General features: G+C 47.5%; 1 protein-coding gene across 1 annotated transcript in view; it reads left to right on the top strand.

The window, feature by feature from the left end:
• LOC138536935 (protein AHNAK2-like) overlaps positions 1-20,086 on the top strand; it is a 209,945-nt gene that overhangs the window by 174,490 nt on the left and 15,369 nt on the right. The window contains exon 20 of the mRNA XM_069641414.1: positions 18,098-18,164. Coding sequence (XP_069497515.1) covers positions 18,098-18,164 — 67 coding nt within the window. The remainder of the gene's footprint in view (positions 1-18,097; positions 18,165-20,086) is intronic.

The raw sequence follows: 20,086 nt of genomic DNA, 5'->3' as shown, positions 1-20,086 counted from the left end.
CGCCAGCTAAAATGAGAAAGACCAGTATTTTATTTATTTATTTACAGCGTGCTAAAGCCCGCAGGCATCTGGGCGCGACAAGTGCACAGTCAGACGAACATAGAAAACAGGACAATCATGCTCTTTTGTGGGGCCAACAGAGAGAATTGGGAGATCCATTACTTGAAAAGAAGGGATTTCAGAACTCTGCGGAAAGCCATAGTGTTTTCTTCCAGCCTAAGAGCCAGTGGGAGTGCAGTCCACATTTTTGCAGCGCCCACTGGAAACGATCTGCCTAATCCATTTGATTGCTTAAAACCCAGACAGTTGATCTGCCCCAAGTTGGAGAAGTGCAATGATCTGCTTGGAGAGTAGCAGGACATTAGGGACGTTTGATAGAATGGGACCGTCCCAAAAAGACAACTATGTCCAAGGGCACCTGCTTTAAAATTGATGAGTTCCCGCACCGGCAACCAGTGGAGGTCTCTCCTACGGTTGGAGATGTGATCTCTTCTTGGGATTTTCTTAATGATGTACACAGCATTGTTCTGTATCATTTCTTCAGGCAGAGGATGTTGGCACCAATTAACAGGGCATTACAATAGTCCAGCCTTGAGAGAATGGTTGCTCGAGCGATGGTGGTGAAATTATTTTTGGTGACAAAAGGTTGGATGTTGTTAAGTAGGCAGAGATAGTAGTGACAGTTCCTGCTTATTTAGTTAACATAAGCTTCTGCATTCATGGAAGTTCCAGCAGAATGCCCGGGGTTTTTACCTTGCATTTTACTGGAATAGTGCAATTCTTGATGTTCAAACTTTTACAGTCAGGGCTCAATTTAGAGAGGGCCTGCCGGCAACCAAAAATAAGAAGTTCTGTTTTACTGCCATTGAGGCACAACCAGTTTCTCGTCATCCAAGACTCAATAAGGTCGTAAGTGCCAAGAAGGTTGATGGATGTCAGCTGACCTCAAGGACCAGCTGTGTATCATCTTCATAATTCGTAAAGAATACTACCGAGTCTTCGAGGAGCTGACAGACTGGTCTTAAGTACAAGTTAAATAGTTCTGGGGACAGCTCCCTGAGGCACACCACACTTGATTGGTGCTGAGGAAGAAAGAGCATCGCACCAGTGGATTCCCGGTTGGACAAAAAAGATTGGATCCATTTGACGGCTCCCCTTGAGCAATTGCCTAGGTGTTCAAGTGATAGGAGGAGGCGAACATGGTCGAGCAGGTCGAAGGCTGCAGACAAATCAAGTAAGACCAGCACTCTAGCTCTTCTACTGTCCATGATATTCAGCATCTGGGTTTGCAAGTCAACGAGTGTCATCTCAGTGCTGTGTGCTGGCCTGAAACCCGATTGATGCTTGTGGAGAACACCATTGAATTCCACAAAGTTTTGAAGTTGCTAAGTAGCAAACTTGTCAAGAATTTTTAAGAGGAAGTTACAGTTTTTAATAGGCCTGAGGTTGGTTGGATCTTTGGGGTCTACTCCAGGCTTCTTAAGCAAGGGGGTTACCATGACTGCCTTGATGGAATCGAGGACAAGATTGTCCTGGAAGGAAGAGTTGACCAGGCATCTGAGGAACGGTGTGAAAAGCTCTTTGTGTTCCAGAATTTTTCTGGGGGAGAGAATGTGTTCGGAGCAAGAGGTAGTTCGCATAGTTGATAACATAATCCTCATGTCAGAGGTGGTGATCAGGGAAAAAACGAATTTGAGATGGTCATGTGATGGGGCTTGGCCAGCCGAAGACTCTGTGATCAGGGAGGATGAGGCCAGTGTTTTGGGGATTTTGTCCCTTGCCTTTATTACTTTTGCTTCAAAGGCAGCCTGTACTTAAGTGCAGTCCGCAGCTGTGGGCTGGACTGATATAGATCGGGCCTTGCGATTCTCCAATGATTTTAAAATCTCAAAGAGTTTGCCAGTGTAATTTGAGGCCTTGTTGATTTGGGCGTTGAAAAGGTTTTTCTTGGTTCCCACAGACGTATACATTTTTTCCACGGCTATCCAGGAGTTCTCGTTTTCTGCCGATATTTAGGGACAACACGGGGTGCAATGCAGAAAATGCTGGGTACATGCACATGATATGGGAATGCTCCATATTACAGCCCTTCTGCATACAGGTATGTCAGAAAATAATGGAGATTGTGGGTGAGCCGTTTACACATTCTGCCATGGTCTACTTGTTTAAGGTTTATTGAGTGGGTTTATATCCCTCAAGCAAAGATTTGTGAATTTATTTTGTCTACTTGAAAAATGATGTGTGCTTAAGAAATGGACACCTAGGGCAGCCCCTTTGATTGACCAATGGCTGAGAGATGTGACGTTGGCCAACGATAACAAAGAGCTATATATGGCTTTGCTGCCGCAAAATTTCATTTGGGTGTATTACAGGGATTATTTGTTAACCAGGCCCCCTAGTGACAATGATGCATAGTGATACTACTCTCGCTGACTGAGAAGGCAATTTTACTACAGGATCTGACTAAATGTGTATCAGGAATGGACCGGACACTGCTGAATAGGGCCTATGCATGTGAACCGCTGGGTTGAAGATGATGGGTTATATCTGGTCCTACGCCATTACAGAGTTTCAAACAAATGATTCTGCAGTAACATGTTTGTGGAATCTGCTATTTATGTAACTGTGCAACTGAGAATATAAATAAAGTGTTTGGAATTGATTGGTGCTTTGATATGGACAGACATGAGTGCACTACCACTCCCACTTCATCATGCACAGAAGTTATGTCATTGGGATTTCTACCACACACTGCTTCTATTTGTATGTTCAACAGGTGCTCTGGTGGATCTGGTGGAGAGTAATTTGGTTAGTTGGGGGGAAAGGGCAAACGAAAGTTTGCAATTCTTTTTGATGGTGGTGCAGATCAGAACTGCCCTGAGCTCTGCTTGTGTGACAACATTCTAGGTGTGCTGCGTTAGGAGCAATGAAGGCTTTCTGTCCAGAGAGGAAACCTCATGCCTGCAGTGTGGCCGTGTGCTGGCTGGTGGCTGGGTGTGCCATTTGGTGTAAGAGCTGTAGAGCTGGGTTGTTTGGGCTCTGGGCAGAGGGTCCTTTAAAAGCCATGTGCGGTTGGCTAGTTCCTGTTTTCATCTGGTGAGTAAGGTGGATACATTTAGGGTAAGTGGATGGGTGGGTGAGTGGTTGGACCTCCTGGATTTCCACATCGGGTGTAAGCAGATGGTTTCTCTAATTGGTTGCTCCGTGAGAGGTGTTGAGCTTCTTCTTGGTTGTAGTGGGCTGGTGTCCTGTGTTGATTTTTTTACATTGAGGAAAAGGCTCTGTTATCTACTTTCCCACCCAAAACCTAGAGCTAGAGAATAGTTCACAGTACTGGAAGACAAGGTTGCTATGGTGTTGTTTGTACTTTGGGCATTGCTTCAATGAAATCCCCTGGTGGAACATGTCCACAGGCGGTGAAAACTGGATAAGAAGGAATCTGAGATGGAGATTCAGTCATTAATATTGGCTTATACCAATGTTCCTGTAGATGGGTGTGTGGATGGATCCCCAATGGTCAGCGGCCCTGTCTTCAGTTGCCATCCAGATGGATGGGGAGCTGCCTTGATGCATTAGAAAGACTAGGAGGGTCTGTGTTCATGTTAGGAGAGAAGCAAGTCCTCAAACTATAGAAAATTGATTGCAGTGCTACAAACACTTTTCTACCATAAGGCAAAGCTGTACTGATCCATATTGAAAGCATACTTCAATCAACAAAGAGGAGCACAAATTAGACATCTGATTGATATGGCAGAAAATATATTTTGCTGGGTGGAAGTAAATGTACTGTCCACCTTGCAGTTGAACTCTGAGTGTCTTAACAGCCAGGCTCAGCCAAGTGCTTCCATTTCCCATTATAAGTAGATCTACGCCTTTCACAGGAAGCCTTTTGTCAGATGTGAGGTTACCTCGATGTTCCACAAATGTACTTTTTTGCCAGCCAAGATACTGGGCCTCATTACGACCCTGGCGGTAGAGGGTTAACGGCGCCAGTAGAGCTGCGGCACCGTTAACCCCCTACCGCCTCATTACGAGGTCCAATCACGGGACCCGCTAAGGACGCCTGGTTTTACCAGACGTCCTTAGCGGGTCCCCTGAGCGGCCCAGCATGCTAACAACGGGCCTGTCATTAACAGGCCCGTTGTTAGCATGCTCCCCATTCCCATTGAGCCCTATGGGGGCTCGAATGGGGAAATACTGGGCCTTCCAAGGTCGGAATGGCCCGGTATTTCCCCATTCAGGGAACCCGGACCCGAGTTTGGGGGTAGCCATGCCCTTATTAAGGCGCTCTGCCCACGCCTTGGCCCAGATTTCTTCTCTGTGCCTTCAATCCTTTCCCCTGATTTTGCAGTTGATATATGATATGATAGGTTATTTATAACGCGCTTAATACCCAGAGGTGTCTAAGGGCGGACCCGGGGATCAAACGTGTGTTGTTCCGTTTCGTCTTGCTTCCAAGGTGAGCACATTGCCCCTGAGCTATCCTCCCAGTTTTTAGCACAGTTGTTAGAACACATCTGGAGAGAGGGGGCAGAAGAGACCTGGTGGTACCTTTCGGGGTCAGAATATAATGGTTGCTGGTCTTTGTGCAGCTGTCAGTGACTCAGGCTATGCCGTTGGATGTAGATTCCCGAAAACACCCCCAGTTGGAAGTTAATGCAGCTCAGTCTCTAGATTTGGCAGTTAAGCAGGAAGGTTTGTAGAGTCTAGTGTTGTCATCTGACACAACTGTCACATTACAGGGTTCCAAGTGAGTAAATATCCATCAAGTGTACTCACATCGTTTGAGCACTTTTTAGCAGTAGTGTTTAAATAGGTCAGTAAATCTCATATGCTACCAACTGCCTTTAATGCTGACTTTCTTGATGGATCAGAAAATGTTTGCACTATCTGAAGGGAAATGTCTCTTATTAGTACAGTGGACTACTAGACACTTATGACTCAACATGGTCTACTTTTCTACTTTTTATTTCTAATTGGGTTGTGTCCAGACGGTCTTTAATTTGAGGTGTGTGTTATTTAAGATGTTGAATCTTGCAACCCTCCCAGTTCAGCCATCCACAACCTTACCCCCATTGTCTTCCGTGACCACACCTTTCCTAATTTTTCCTGAAGCCCACTCTGGTGCCAGTGCTAGGGACTTGGATGCTACTCGAGCTCATTTTTAACGGTGTTTACAGAAAATCCCAGTAAACACATTAGCAGAAATCTCACTGTAAGCAAGACATTATTTGTAGAACATTTAGCAATATCAGTAGTAACATTGACAAGACCCTTCAGTCAGTGAGTATCCCCTGCATCCCAGGCCAACAATCGCATAACTGGAACTCTTTCTATGCCCTATGCCTTAAATAACCCACTTATACCATTAACTTATTAAAGCCTCCGAATACAAATATGACAGCCTCCTCTCTTACGTTTTGAAGGGCTGATCCCTCCTGCTTGGCATAGTCAATGTCTCATGTTTTCAAGAAGATCATTACCTGAAAACTGGCAAAACCCTGACACTCTTAAAAAACAACCTTACCATAGCCAAACTCTGTGCCCACCTTCAAGTTAATGCACAACAGAGACTGCCACTATTTAAGTGGTAGACCATACTCTACACATACTCACTGGTGGTGTCCCATGCTGTAAAGACTGGTAAGGGGTGTCTGTACTTCCGCTCTCTATATGGTAGAGGAGAGGCACAGAGGTCCCCAGCCAAGATTCTCTATTATTGGTAACGTAGTCGAGCAATCAAGGCCTAGCTTCTCAGGAGGTGATGCAGGCTGGTTCTTAAGTACAGTGTAGTCCCCGAGCCCCCACAAAGGAATGTCCACATACTGTATTACTGAAAACACAGTCTTTATATAATTAATATTCAAAGGTATGTACACGATCACAATAACGCACTTTGTACTCAGAGGTCAATAATGATAAATATATATACAATTCTAACGTGGTACCACCAATGTTATCGAATCTCATTAAAGTGCATCAACTGTACGGTTAAAATGTCACACAGATCAATAACGAGGAAACCAGCAATAGAGATAGGAAGGAACGCAAGATGGTTGAAACAGTAGGCAGAATGCTGACCCCTACCACTAGGCACAGTTCTGTGTGGAGATCCCCCCACCTGGGCAACCTGTAAATAAAGATATATAGCACAAGCCCAGTCCATATAATGTTCAATAGTCTTACTTCCTCCTATGAAGGTTTTACCCCCCCAATGTACCTGGTGGAGTAGAGGTCTCTGACGATGCGTCGACCGATCCTTCTTGAGTGACTCCCTTTAAGGCAGGAGCCACGGATCGTTGAGAGGAGTCGAGGAACTCAGCGTTCGGTGTCGGGGAATCAACGGCCCTTCTTGAGTGCCCTCCCTTTAAAGCAGGAGTCACGGGTCATCGAACGTCCGACGGTGAACAGGTTGAACTACGGCAGTGAGGTGGCAGCTTCGTTCCTAGCGGTGCTCGTCGACGACAGAGCGTTGGCGTCCTGCAAGGAAGAGGCGTGCGGGGCACCTCGGTGACGATAGTTCTGGACCGCAAAGAGATGATGAAGAACTGTGGCCCAGCAAGGGCGTCGAGTCGTCGGCATCTATGTGGTCTTTAGGTGGCGGGAAACCCACCGGGGGATGCTCCTCGGCGCGTCGACCGTCGGGCCTTCTCCAGCGGGAGACAAGCGGGTGACGATGCAGACGAGAGCGTCCGATGATCAATTGAAGTTCTTAGGCAAACGGGAGCACAGCGGCTCTGGTCGGCGATGGCGGTCGTCGACAGTGGCGGACAACAGTCCGGGCGCTTCTCCTTGGAGATCCGCAGCAGTCCCTGTATCGGGTCAGCAGCCTGTCGAAGGTCCGTCTACTAGGGAGCGTTGGCAAAGATCAGCTGTGCACGATGGTCCCTCATAGCTCAGGAAGAGGGCGCCTTACCAGGTCCTCTCTGGGTCAGTCCTTGGAGGCACAGCAGCTTTCAGATTGCGAAGGAGAGCAACAGCAATTCTTCTCGTCCAGCAGGTCTTCAAGGTCAAGCTTCAGTTACTCCAGTTACTCGTCGTAGTGGACTTCAGCTTCTGAACACGATTCCTAGCAGTGAGAGGTCCCCAGATATACTGTTGATCTCCCATTCATTCCGCTGGGTCACACTCAAGCATCCAATCACGACTAAGGGCATTCATGCAGGCAGGCAGCCAATCAGGCACACAAGGTATTCAGGCCATTCACTTCTCTCCAGACACTCACAACAAGTTATGTGTATTGGGGCAAGTACCGTGCCATTCAACTCTCCAAGCTGCATTCATACCGGTTTCGGGAAGGGCTGTCTCAGTCATTGTGTCAACCACCAGATACTACACAGAATGCATATTCATCACACACTCTATTCACCCAGGTCCCACCCACAGGAGGTACCCACAACACACATCACCGGGAAGGCTCCAGCTAGTCTGGCTGGGCCTTCACAACAACACCATATATGGCATTTCCATCCAACAGCCAGTTAGGGGGAAGGGACAGAGTCAGGGCTTCCCAGGACTTTGGGAAAACAAAGTAATGGGTAATAGAAAGCAAGAGGCCACAGGGGCCATCTTGTTTTCCATCAGGAATCAACTGATCCTAATGGCAGGGCCGGGGTATCCCAAAATGGAGGATACTCCGTGCACCTGTCAACTTCAGCATGGAGCTGCCACCAGCCCATACCCTGCTCTGTGGGCCACCCACAGGTGCCCAAAAACATACACTAGGGGCACAGGGTTGTACCCCCACCCATGGGTGCTATAAGGGTATCCCACGGGTCCGTTCACCAAACCAAAAGAGAGAGAGCTGCAGCGCCAGGAGTCCCACATGAACTCCTGCGTGGAAAACACGACAGAACACACGATAAAAAGCAGTAAAGGACAAGGATACGGAGGCCCTGTCCCTCCGATACATTTCCAGCATCACAGTCGCCCCCCCCAGCCTGAGGTGGAGGATGCCTAATCTCCCACGGGATAGACACCCTCATCCAGACGGTCAACATACCTTCTGGAAAGGCCATCTGCATTATGTTGACTCTTCCCTGGTCTGTGCTCTATGGTGAAGTCTAGCCCTTGAGCCCTTGCAGGCTAATGGACCACCTGAGCAGTTTTGGGTTCTCACCCTTCATCTGCATAAGCCACTTCAGGGGCTTACGATCTGTTTGGACCTTGAAGGTAGACCCCGTAAGGTAGGGCCTAAAACGCCTAAGGCTCCAAACTATACTAAAACATTCCTTTTCAACAGTAGCCCACCTAAATTCTCTACCCTTGAGTTGTCTACTGATGATAATGATAGGATGTTCTCTCCCTTTGTTGTCTAACTGGGACAAGACAGCTACAATTCCGTTGTCGCAGGAATCCGTCTGGACGATAAAGAGTCAGCTGTAGTCAGGCGCACACAACACGGGTGCCCGACACAGACTTTCTTTCAAGCCATCAAAGGCCCTCTGACAGCCTTCAGTCCAATTAACCTTCCTAGGCTGCTTGGGTGAAGTCAGAGCTGTCAGTGGTGCAGCTATGGTTCCATAGTCTGCCATGAGATTGCGATAATACCCGGTGAGGCCCAAAAAGGCTCTCACCTGGGTTTGTGTAGTGGGAGTCTCCCAGTCCTGTACATCCTCTACCTTACTGGGGAGAGGTTTGATTTGACCCCCTCCTACCTCATGACCAAGATACGTGACTTTCCCCTGAGCTATCTGGCACTTGGTGGCCTTGATAGTGAGGTTAGCCCTTTTTAATGCCTGCAACACCCTACCCAGATGTATCAAGTGCTCTTCCCAAGTGGAACTGTAGACGGCAATGTTGTCTAAATAAGCCACACAAAAGGCTTCCAGCCCACTGAGAGCATGATTGACCTGTCTCGGAGGTGGCAGGGGCATTCTTCAACCCAAAAGGCTTGACCCTAAACTGGTAGAGTCCCTCTGGTGTTGAGAACACCGTTTTTTCCTTGGCATGCCTGAGGTGAGGTGAAAGGTGCTCACAAATTTGGCAGCACCTATGGTGTCCAAGAGCTCATCAGCCCTGGGCAATGGGTGCGCGTCAGTTTTGGTGACGGCATTGACTCCTCGTTAGTCCACACAGAACCTCCAATCCTTGGTACCTGCCTGGGTACTTGCCTTGGGGACAAGGACCACGGGACTGGACCAGGGACTGGTTGAGGGTTCAATAACACCCAGATCCAGCATTTTGGCGACCACAGCCTGGATGTGGTTCTTAACTGTATCTGACATTCGGTAGCTCCTACTCTTGACAGGCACGCTGTCACCAGTATCAATTTCGTGCTTACACCACGGTGTAAGGCCTGGCGTCAGCGAAAACAGAGAGGCATACTGCTGGAGCAAAGTCCTGCACGCCCTCTGCTGCTCCGTTGTCAAATCTGGAGAGAGCTGCACTCCCTCCACTGAGCCATCCTGAGGGTTGCTATGCAGCAAATCAGGAAGGGGTTAGCCTGTGGAAAGGCTTGAGCCTATTGACATGGAATACCTGAGGGGCTACCCCTGGGATTCCCATGTCAACCAGATAGTTGACTTCGCCCATCTTGGAGATTATCCGGAAGGGTCCAGTCCATTTATCTGCCAATGCCCGAGGCTTGGTAGGCTCCGACATGAGGACCTCCTGTCCCGGAGTCCAATCCACTTGGGATGCTTTAAGGTCATGCCAGTATTTGTTCAATTCCTGGCTGGCCTTAAGATTCGCTGTTGCTTGACCCATCATTTGTGTCATCCTCTGCCTGAGGCCTAACACATAGTCCCCCACTTGCTTGGCGGGACCTGGAGGGGTGGCTTCCAAACCTTCTCTGATCAAGGCAAGGGGCCCCCTCACGGGATGTCCAAAGAGTAACTTAAAGGGGCTGAAACCAACACCCTCTTGAGGTACCTCTCTGTAAGCAAACAGCAGGCATGGCAGGAGGAGATCCCATTTCCTCCTTAAGGGCTCTTCCAAAGCACCTAGCATACCCTTGACAGTTTTATTAAATCTCTCAACTAGACCATTGGTCTGGGGATGGTAAGAGGTGGAGAACTTATAGGTTACCCCGCATTCTTTCCACATGGTTTTCATGTAAATAGACATGAAGTTGGATCCTCTGTCAGAGACAACCTCCTTGGGGAATCCAACATGGGTGAAAATGCCCAGGAGAGCCCTGGCAACCACCTTGGCAGTAACAGTCCAAAGGAGTATAGCCTCAGGGTACCTGGTGGCATGATCTACCAAAACCAGGATGAACCGATGTCCACCTGATGTGGGAGGGTCAAGGGGACCGACAATGTCGATGCCCACCCTCTGAAACGGTGTGCCAACCACTGGCAATGGCTGCAGTGGGGCAATGACACTGCCTCCAGTCTTGCCAGACAACTGACAAGTTGGGCAGGTCCTGCAGTGGGACTCCACTTCTACTCCCATCTGAGGCCAGTAGAAATAGGCAGAGAGCCTTTGCTTAGTCTTCTTGGTACCAAGATGACCAGCCAAGGGAACCTCATGCGCCAACTGCAGTAGGATGGGCCTGTAAACCTGGGGTACCACCAACCTCTTGAGGGCACCAGGTTCAGGCTTAGTGGGCTCACTAACAAGGAGCTCACCCTCCCAATAAATCCGGAATGTCCTAGGCACTTCTCCCTGTGCCTGGGACAGGGACTGTTTCCTCAGACCCTCGAGAGAGAGGGACACTCTCTCTGTCCTTTACAGAAGTCTGCCCGGGAGGGTCCCCCTTCAGCTAACAAGCATTGAAGATCGGGATGATCGTCCGGGTTGAGAACCTCTCCCACAGGAGAGTCTTCTGGCTCTTCTCCCACAGGAGTTGAGATGGGGTTTACCACTGGACCCAGCACGTCCGGAGCATGGATCCCAATGGGTGCTGCAGGAACAGCAGGAAGAGAAGGAGCTCCCTCCACAGAGGTGGCCTTCTTGCTCTTCCTTCATCTTGCCTTAGGCCACGCCTTTGGCTCAGGTACCTGACTCACAGCCAGACCCGGTGTCACCTGTGATCTAGTGACCGCAGCAGCAGTCAGGGGAAGACCATCCGCGATCAATCCCAACTCTACTAGATCGTTACCTAACAGAATGTTAGCAGGGACGTTGTCCTGAACCAGGACAGGAAGCTTTGCTGTCTTGTCTCCAATTACGAGTGTGACTCGGGCTACAGGCGATAATTTGGGAGGCCCACCAGCTAACCTGGTGGTTCTCAGAGGAGCATCTACATGGTCCTCTGGCTTGAGCAGGGTCCTGTCCACCACTGTCATGCTTGTCCCAGTGTCTCTTAAACCAGTGGAAGGCTGGCCATTCAGGAGGACACTTCTCAAAAATCTACGAGTGTCCAGTTGGATAGTCGCCAGTACTTCCGCGTACTGGTCCCAGGCCCCAAGGGACACTAAGGAAATCTCTACGGGAGCACCAAATGTGATCCCTGTAGAGGAGGGGAGAACAGTGGCCTCCACCTCAGACATGGGGTAAGGGTAGGTCAGGCTGACAGCCTGTACTCCGAGTGCCTTACCTTTACACTTGGAGTCACCCGTTTTGTGATCCAGAGCCCCACAGTCCCAACAAGTGCCGGGAGTGCGGGGTACGGTACTGGAACTACCGGGAGCCTGCTTTGCAGCAGGTGGACCACTACTCTTATTCCCACCCACAGATGACTTATCCCACTAGATTTTTGGTTCTTAGGAGAGGAGGGTTTAGGTTTATTCGACTGTGTCTGCTTTTGGGGCTCCTCAGCTTTCTGAGAGGCCCCCTTTTCTTTGTCCTTGTCCTTCCCACTGGAGTCCTTAGGGACTTAGGTCGTCATCGACACCCGGTGGGAGACCCACTTGTCAGCCAACCTAGCCAGCTTAAAGGGATCCAAAATGTTCTGGTCAGCAACATACTGACGCAGCTCCGGTGAACAGGCTTCAGAAAAATGCTCAAAAAACAACAGGTGGGACAATTCAACAAAAGTTTTCACCTTGTAACCATCAATCCACCCCATCATATTCATGTGCGCAGCACTCACCCAGTCAATCCAAGACACATTCTCTCTTTTCTTAAAATCCCTGGAACCTTTTAAGGTATTGGGTAGGTGTCTTGCCAAACTTGGCAATCAAAGCAGATTTCATACACTCATACTGACCCCTTTCTTCCACACTCAGCTTCAGAATACAGTCATATCCAGTTTGAGGCACTCTGCTTAGCAAACACTTAGCCCAATCTCTTTTGTCAACATCATGAATTGCACAAGCCATTTCAAACGCTTCAATCCATTGGAGGATATCAGAACCCTCCACAAATACACCAACCAAATCCTTCAGAAATGTAGTTGCTGGGGACCTGACACTCTCACTGGGTTTCGCTGAAGTCTCCACTCGAGCTTTCTCTAGCTGGATTCTCTGACATTCAGTGTCCTTGTCTTTGAGTTCAAGATCCCTATTCTTGAGTTCAACTTGTTGAGCCGCTCCTCTTTCTTAAGCTCAGCATCTATTTCCAACTTGCGATATTCAAAGGCCAATTTCATCCTTAATAACTCAAGCTCCAAGGAATTGCTGGGGTTCAGAACAGAGGCAGCAGGAATGGCGCCATTCCCAGAAACAGATTCAGTAGAAACCCCAGGGGCAGAGTCCTCATTGGTTGCATTCCCCCCTTCATCAAGAGTTTCACCATCGGTCTGGTAGTCCACCAGGGCAGCTATCAGCTCAGCCCTAGACTTATCCACAAAGTCTAACTCCCTGGCTTCACAAGCACTCTGGAGAGCCTCTAAGCTCATCCGAGTCAATTTACCATTCGCAAATAGACTCCATTGCTTGTAATGCAGTTATTTTGTACACACCCAAACCTTAATCTAATAAAGTGCAGATATTTTGTAAGTGGCACGGTTATACACTGATTCTTAAACCATAAGCATCCCACCCCTGCCACCAGTGTAAAGACTGGTAGGGGGTGTCTGTACTTCCGCTCTCTATATGGTAGAGGGGAGGCACAGAGGACCCCAGCCAAGATTCTCTATTATTGGTAATGTAGTCGAGCAATCAAGGCGTAGCTTCTCAGGAGGTGATGCAGGCTGGTTCTTAAGTACAGTGTAGTCCGCGAGCCCCCACAAAGGAATGTCCACACACTGTATTACTGAAAACACAGTCTTTATATAATTAATATTCAAAGGTATGTACACGATCACAATAACCCACTTTGTACTCGGAAGTCAATAATGATAAATATATACAATTCTAAAGTGGTACCACCAATGTTATCGAATCTCATTAAAGTGCATCAACTGTACGGTTAAAATGTCACACAGATCAATAACGAGGAAACCAGCAATAGAGATAGGAAGGAACGCAAGATGGTTGAAACAGTAGGCAGAATGCTGACCCCTACCACTGGGCACAGTTCTGTATGGAGATCCCCCCACCTGGGCAACCTGTAAATAAAGATATATAGCACAAGCCCAGTCCATATAATGTTCAATAGTCTTACTTCCTCCTATGAAGGTTTTACCCCCCCAATGTACCTGGTGGAGTAGAGGTCTCCGACGATGCGTCGATCGATCCTTCTTGACTGACTCCCTTTAAGGCAGGAGCCACGGATCGTCGAGAGGTGTCGAGTAGGGATGTAACGGTATAACGGTATACCGTTAAAGATACCGTGAACCATTCAACTGAACAATAATAACCATCACATTGTTTATACCGGTATACCGTTTATACCGTTAAGTGTGCTTTTCAATCTGCTTTCGAAAGCTGCAGTAAGCAAGTGCTGCGCAGTCTTGGTCTTGCACTGTTGGATGTGCCATCTGCCGAGTAGTTTCAGTTGGAGCAGTTTTTAATGCCATTCCATAAACCACACGTGCCTGACACAAAATCAATATGTTAGCAATAGGAAGAATAAATACAGTGCCAAGAAGGAAAAGGGTTTCCTTTGGGTTGGCGGCTTTTGGGTTTATATATTTATAATGTATAATGTTTGCTAAACATATGACAATGGGGGATTTCCCTGGTTCTATCATTGAATTAACATATAATAAGTCACACTGCAAAATTCAATCATATCTGTGGGTATTCCCTGCTGTCATATTAAAGGGTAATGTCTGTGATTACTGAACACCTTTTGACCCACAAGTAAACTAAAGGCTGTAATGTAAATAGAGCGTGCGTGTGCGAGCATGTCACAAGCTTATACTACCATCAGCCTCCATTGATCTGTGGCATGCAGGTTATAAATATGGCAACATGTTCATCTTCACCAGTAGCCAGTGGGGGGAGCTCAAAGCCTAAATGACCACTTAAGAAAAGCTATTCAGTTTGCTTTGCCAGTCGCAGCAGGGCTCTCCCCCCTCCTCCTCTCCACACATGTGTTTGTGTTTGGTGGAAGCAAGGGGTGGCATTTCAGTGGAAAGTATGTTGAAAAGCCCAATTCTGGCCCTGGGTGCCTGGTTTGTTTGTGATGATAAATCTCACAATTTATGACCTTTTAGAAAATATTTGTTAAGATTGGTTAACTCCACCTGCTATACTGTGATAACCATGATATAAAGTAATTTGGCAAGAAGGTTATTGTACCGTCATAAAACTAATACCGTGACACCCCTAGTGTCGAGGAACTCGGCGTTCGGTGTCAGGGAATCGACAGCCCTCCTTGAGTGCCCTCCCTTTATAGCAGGAGTCACGGGTCGTCGAACGTCCGACGGTGAACAGGTTGAACTATGGCAGTGAAGTGGCAGCTTCGTTCCTAGCGGTGCTCGTCGACGACAGAGCGTTGGCGTCCTGCAAGGAAGAGGCGTGCGGGGCACCTCAGTGACGATAGTTCTGGACTGCAAAGAGATGATGAAGAACTGTGGCCCAGCAAGGGCGTCGAGTCGTCGGCGTCTCTGTGGTCTTTAGGTGGTGGGAAACCCACTGGGGGATGCTCCTCTGTGCATCGACGGTCGGGCCTTCTCCAGCGGGAGACAAGCGGGTGACGATGCAGATGAGAGCGTCCGATGATCAATTGAAGTTCTTAGGCAAACGGGAGCACGGCGGCTCCGGTCGGCGACGGCAGTCATCGACAGTGGCGGACAACAGTCCGGGCGCTTCTCCTTGGAGGTCCGCAGCATTCCCCGTATCGGGTCGGCAGCCTGTCAAAGGTCTGTCTACCAGGGAGCGTTGGCAAAGATCAGCTGTGCACGATGGTCCCTCGTAGCTCGGGAAGAGGGCGCCTTACCAGGCCCTCTCTGGGTCAGTCCTTGGAGGCACAGCAGCTTTCAGATTGCGAAGGAGAGCAACAGCAATTCTTCTCGTCCAGCAGGGCTTCAAGGTCAAGCTTCAGTTACTCCAGTTACTCGTCGTAGTGGACTTCATCTTCTGAACACGATTCCTAGCAGTGAGAGGTCCCCAGATATACTGTTGATCTCCCATTCATTCCGCTGGGTCACACTCAAGCATCCAATCACGACTAAGGGCATTCATGCAGGCAGGCAGCCAATCAGGCACACGAGGTATTCAGGCCATTCACTTCTCTCCAGACACTCACAACAAGTTATGTGTATTGGGACAAGTACCGAGCCATTCAACTCTCCAAGCTGCATTCATACCGGTTTCGGGCAGGGCTGTCTCAGTCATTGTGTCAACCACCAGATACTAGACATCCACAACACAGAATGCATATTCGTCACACACTCTATTCACCCAGGTCCCACCCACAGGAGTTACCCACAACATACATCACCGGGAAGGCTCCAGCTCGTGTGGCCGGGCCTTCACAACAACTCCATATATGGCATTTCCACCCAACAGCCAGTAAGGGGGAAGGGACAGAGTCAGGGCTTCCCAGGACGTTGGGAAAACAAAGTAATGGGTAATAGAAAGCAAGAGGCCACAGAGGCCATCTTGTTTTCCATCAGGAATCAACTGATCCCAATGGCAGGGCCGGGGTATCCCAAAATGGAGGATACTCCGCGCACCTGTCAACTTCAGCATGGAGCTGCCACCAGCCCATACCCTGCTCTGTGGGCCACCCACAGGTGCCCAAAAACATACACTAGGGGCACAGGGTTGCACCCCCACCCATGGGTGCCATAAGGGTATCCCACGGGTCCGTTCACCAAACCAAAAGAGAGAGAGCTGCACCGCCAGGAGTCCCACATGAACTCCTGCGCGGAAAGCATGACAGAACACACGATACAAAGCAGTAAAGGACAAGGATTTGGAGGCCCTGTCCCTCCGAATCCTTGTCCTTTACTTTCCTTTACTTTGTTTCCAGCATCACACATGCATTCTTGTATTCCTGGATCTGGACCACATTTCACATGGCCAATCTTAAAGTCCTACCGACAGCATAGTTCAATACATGGGGACTGAGGGAATCATGTCCAACTGGTTTTCCTCCTTCCTCACAGGTGGGGTATCAATGTATGCAAATTGGCACATTCAGATTCCAACCAATGCATAGTCACCTGCAGGGACCCACAAGGTCCATCCCTTATATTATGAGCCTGCATTTTTGCATGGAACTTGCAGGCATCCTACCATGAGATTACATATGTCAACCTGATATACAATCCTGGCTCACAGCAAAGAGGAAATAAGACTCATTCTATCATCAGTGCAAAACATTCCTCTGCTTTCCCATCTTTGCCAAACTAAAATTCAAGGCACACACTGATAACGAAGCTCCGACAACCTGCTGTCAAATGAACCTCCTGTCCAATATTAAGAACCAACTTCCAGATTCCAACTCCCCAAAACAACCAAAGCTTGTGGAATGTCAGGTGCAGGAACACTCTCCTTACCCAATTGCCAGATGTCACTGCACACCGAAAGCATTGATCCCTGATCCAGCTAAACCCATACGTGCACATAACCCTTAGCCGGATGACCTCTCACTGTCTTTCACTAGCCCAGACACCTCAACTCGCTATCGACCCCACTAAGATTTCTCTTCTGACATTGAAGAGGGAGTTAGAAAGCATGCTTTGCAGATATTACCTACAGTGGCAACCACGTTTAGTGGCCAGTATAGTCCACCTCTGTCTGTCATCTGACTCATAGCATCAGCTATAACCTTGCAGCTCTTCCACTCTGTAAGACCTCAACTCCTGCTGTGTGTGAAGATTGCAAATTGTTTGCTTGAATCGTGGATATACAACCTTTGGTTCTCCAGATGTTTTGGAAGCCACCACGGCCAATGGTGAGAGATCACACAACTGCAGCCCAAAACATCTATAGAGTTGCAGGTTGCAGAACCTAGAATGTATGTTCATCAATGCAATGTTCCCTACACACACACAAACCACTGTTTTGCTTCTTGAGAAAGCATCACTCTTTACAAATACCACGAAGAGCATGTTTCCAAACTCTATCAGAAGGATGGGTCTTTATAGTAACAAGTGCAAACAATTTCACATCAAATCAAGGCCATGCGGTTACTGCCCAATTTCACTTCACATGTACTAACTCTTTGTGCATACCACGACAGAAGAAAAATATGTTTCTGAGAAATTGTAATGATATGGGGGCCATTAGGAGTTTGGTGGTATCCCACCGGTAATTCTGGTGGGATACCACCCAACGGTATTACCGTTCCCACCGCCTGATATCCTGGAATTACCGGGATATTACAGGTGGCGGGAATAACAGCAAATCCCCATTCCAGAGGACTGCATGGGGGGATCTTTGGTATTTCTGGCAGGGGTAATACCGGTGCCGGTAATACCCTCTGCTTATTGTCAGCAGGGGTCCGATTTACCTCCATCTCTTTTCTGGAGGTATATCAGGCAACCCCCACTGGGAAACATGTACTGTGGCTAAGCAAGAAAAGTGCTGGTAACAGAATTACTGCCGCATATACTGCCACATTTGGATCATAGCATTGTAACAAAGGGTTAAATAAATACCTCTTTACTATGTTCCTTTAATTTATGTTACATGCTCTCTCAATACTATGATAATTCAAATGTGATTTTAGTTATGTTTTCATCTTTTACATTCATGGGTAGTGTAATGAAATAATCGAAAAAACCAATATAGATCGTAACCGCGCCCATGCCACACTAATGGGAAGGTAGGTTCAGAGGTGCAGGGTACCGCTATGCTGTGTGCTAGTTTTACTGCTAATATTATGGAGACTGGTTCTCAGTAACAATTTTTGTACCCTTTCTCTGCAGAGTAATTTGTCCTGCTGGATGTGTCTCAGAGGACGCTCCTGTGTGGGGAACAAATGTCTACACAGATGTAAGTGTCAGCAAATGTTTTTGGTATCTCAGCAGAGAACAATGCTCAGCTTTTTACTATTTTCCCACAATTCTCTTTCAAGCCATTCCGCAAAGATTGGCTACTGTGGTCACAGTGGCCTAAGGTGCTGGACAGAGGTAACAAAATACGGAAAAGGAGGTAAAGCTAAAACTTCTATCGGGCTAAGGCACAATGGAAACCCAAAAGAGTTATCGTACACACAAAGACAGTGTGCCCTGTAGCACTAATGATACATTAGGTTCAGACAAAGAAACTATCATATAGGTTTTTCCTAAATTGAAATGTATTCTGATTTACAAATGTATTGAAAAAGCATAATGACCAAAACATCAATCATATATTTACAAAACAATCATACTAACAACCCCATATATTCCAATCCTGGAGCCCAAAATGGCTCCCACACACTGCTTAATCTCGTATACCACACACATACCATACTGTAAAACTTGATGCATTGTTTGTTGAAAACAGATTCTGTTAAGCATAAATCCTATAAAACCAAGTGTATTCGTTTACAATAACCCATATGTCTCAACAATACAACCAGATGTGTTTTAGAATCGCCTATCCTTGGGATTGTTTGCCATTGGGCAGAAGTTGAAGTAATGTACCACATGCTTGTTTTGTTTTCAGAAGATCATACTGCACTAATACATTCCCTGTTACCTCACCTTCAATGATCAGCAAGTACTGCTTTCTGGCATTCACAATCGTGGCCATCCTCCTTTTGCCTGCACATCATGCTCTATGGGCAATGCCTGGTATTTCGGATTGCAAGTTGAAGGAGACAATAGCAGTGGCTATTGCTCTGAACATCTGTATGTCTGGCAATACATGGAATTGTAGAGTGTGTTAGTTTTCACTGAATTTCTTTGCCTTACATTGGACATATCCAAGAGGCCAAGGAATGTAACTTGATTTGAGGTCACAGCAGGCAGGACAACAGATGACTCGGAGCGTAGAGCCCTTTGGGTATCGTGCATGCAATGAATGAGATGCAGAATAACTCCAACACCAAATAATCTGACGAACTCAGGAAGATAGCAATGGTTACTGTTTTAATATCAATTATCTAAAACAGGGAGTTACAATGGACATCAACGGACGTTTGCTCAAGCTATCAATATAGTTCACATAAAAACACATTTATATACTAAGAATTCGTCATAGGGGACGTCATACTATGTGGCAAATGAGAAAAACCTATGAGGGGTTGTGATAGGCTCAAGGGGAACAACTAAGTATACTTTCTATAAGGGGTGGGATTGTGATTGGATATCTACTGTCAGGTGGACAACTTATGCCTACCTCTAAAACATGTCATCTTCAAAACTATTAAGTACACAGTATATCCTTGGTTCTCAAACTAAAAGGCCCTTTGCTATATGGCCCTCTATATTTGGTTGCCATGCTCGTGCCATGTCTGGAACATTCGGTTCACTTAGCAGCACGTAAACTCAAACCCAGGTGCCAGGAGGAGGACTTGACTTTACCTCCCCACCCAATTAGCCCAACGTCTCTCATCACCCATGCCTTCTGCCATAAAGATTGTCTTTGAACTTGGCCTTGCAGTGTATTCTTGCCTCTGGGAATACAAAGGAGTGTGAGCATGCACTATTGTAGTTCTAGGACTCCATGCCCGACTCTATTTCCATCCTTGGCTCATGTGATAGGAGACCACGATTTGTTCCATTTTGCAACATTTAAATGTCTCAAATGAATAAGACTTGGTCCGCTTGGTGTTCTTTCTTCGCACATTTACAAGGGATGATTCAGCTTCTCACATTCACTGCCTTTAAGAATAGAAAACCGGCCTTGGCTGCTTCAAATATAATACCTGGCCAACCAGCTTTGCCATTCATTTCCACGATCTCAGTTTATTCTTGCTGCGACACAGT

This window comes from Ambystoma mexicanum, chromosome 1q (genome assembly GCF_040938575.1).
Source record: "Ambystoma mexicanum isolate Mex_15411 chromosome 1q, UKY_AmexF1_1, whole genome shotgun sequence".
Lineage (NCBI taxonomy): Eukaryota > Metazoa > Chordata > Amphibia > Caudata > Ambystomatidae > Ambystoma > Ambystoma mexicanum.
This window is presented reverse-complemented; position numbering and strand designations above follow the sequence as displayed.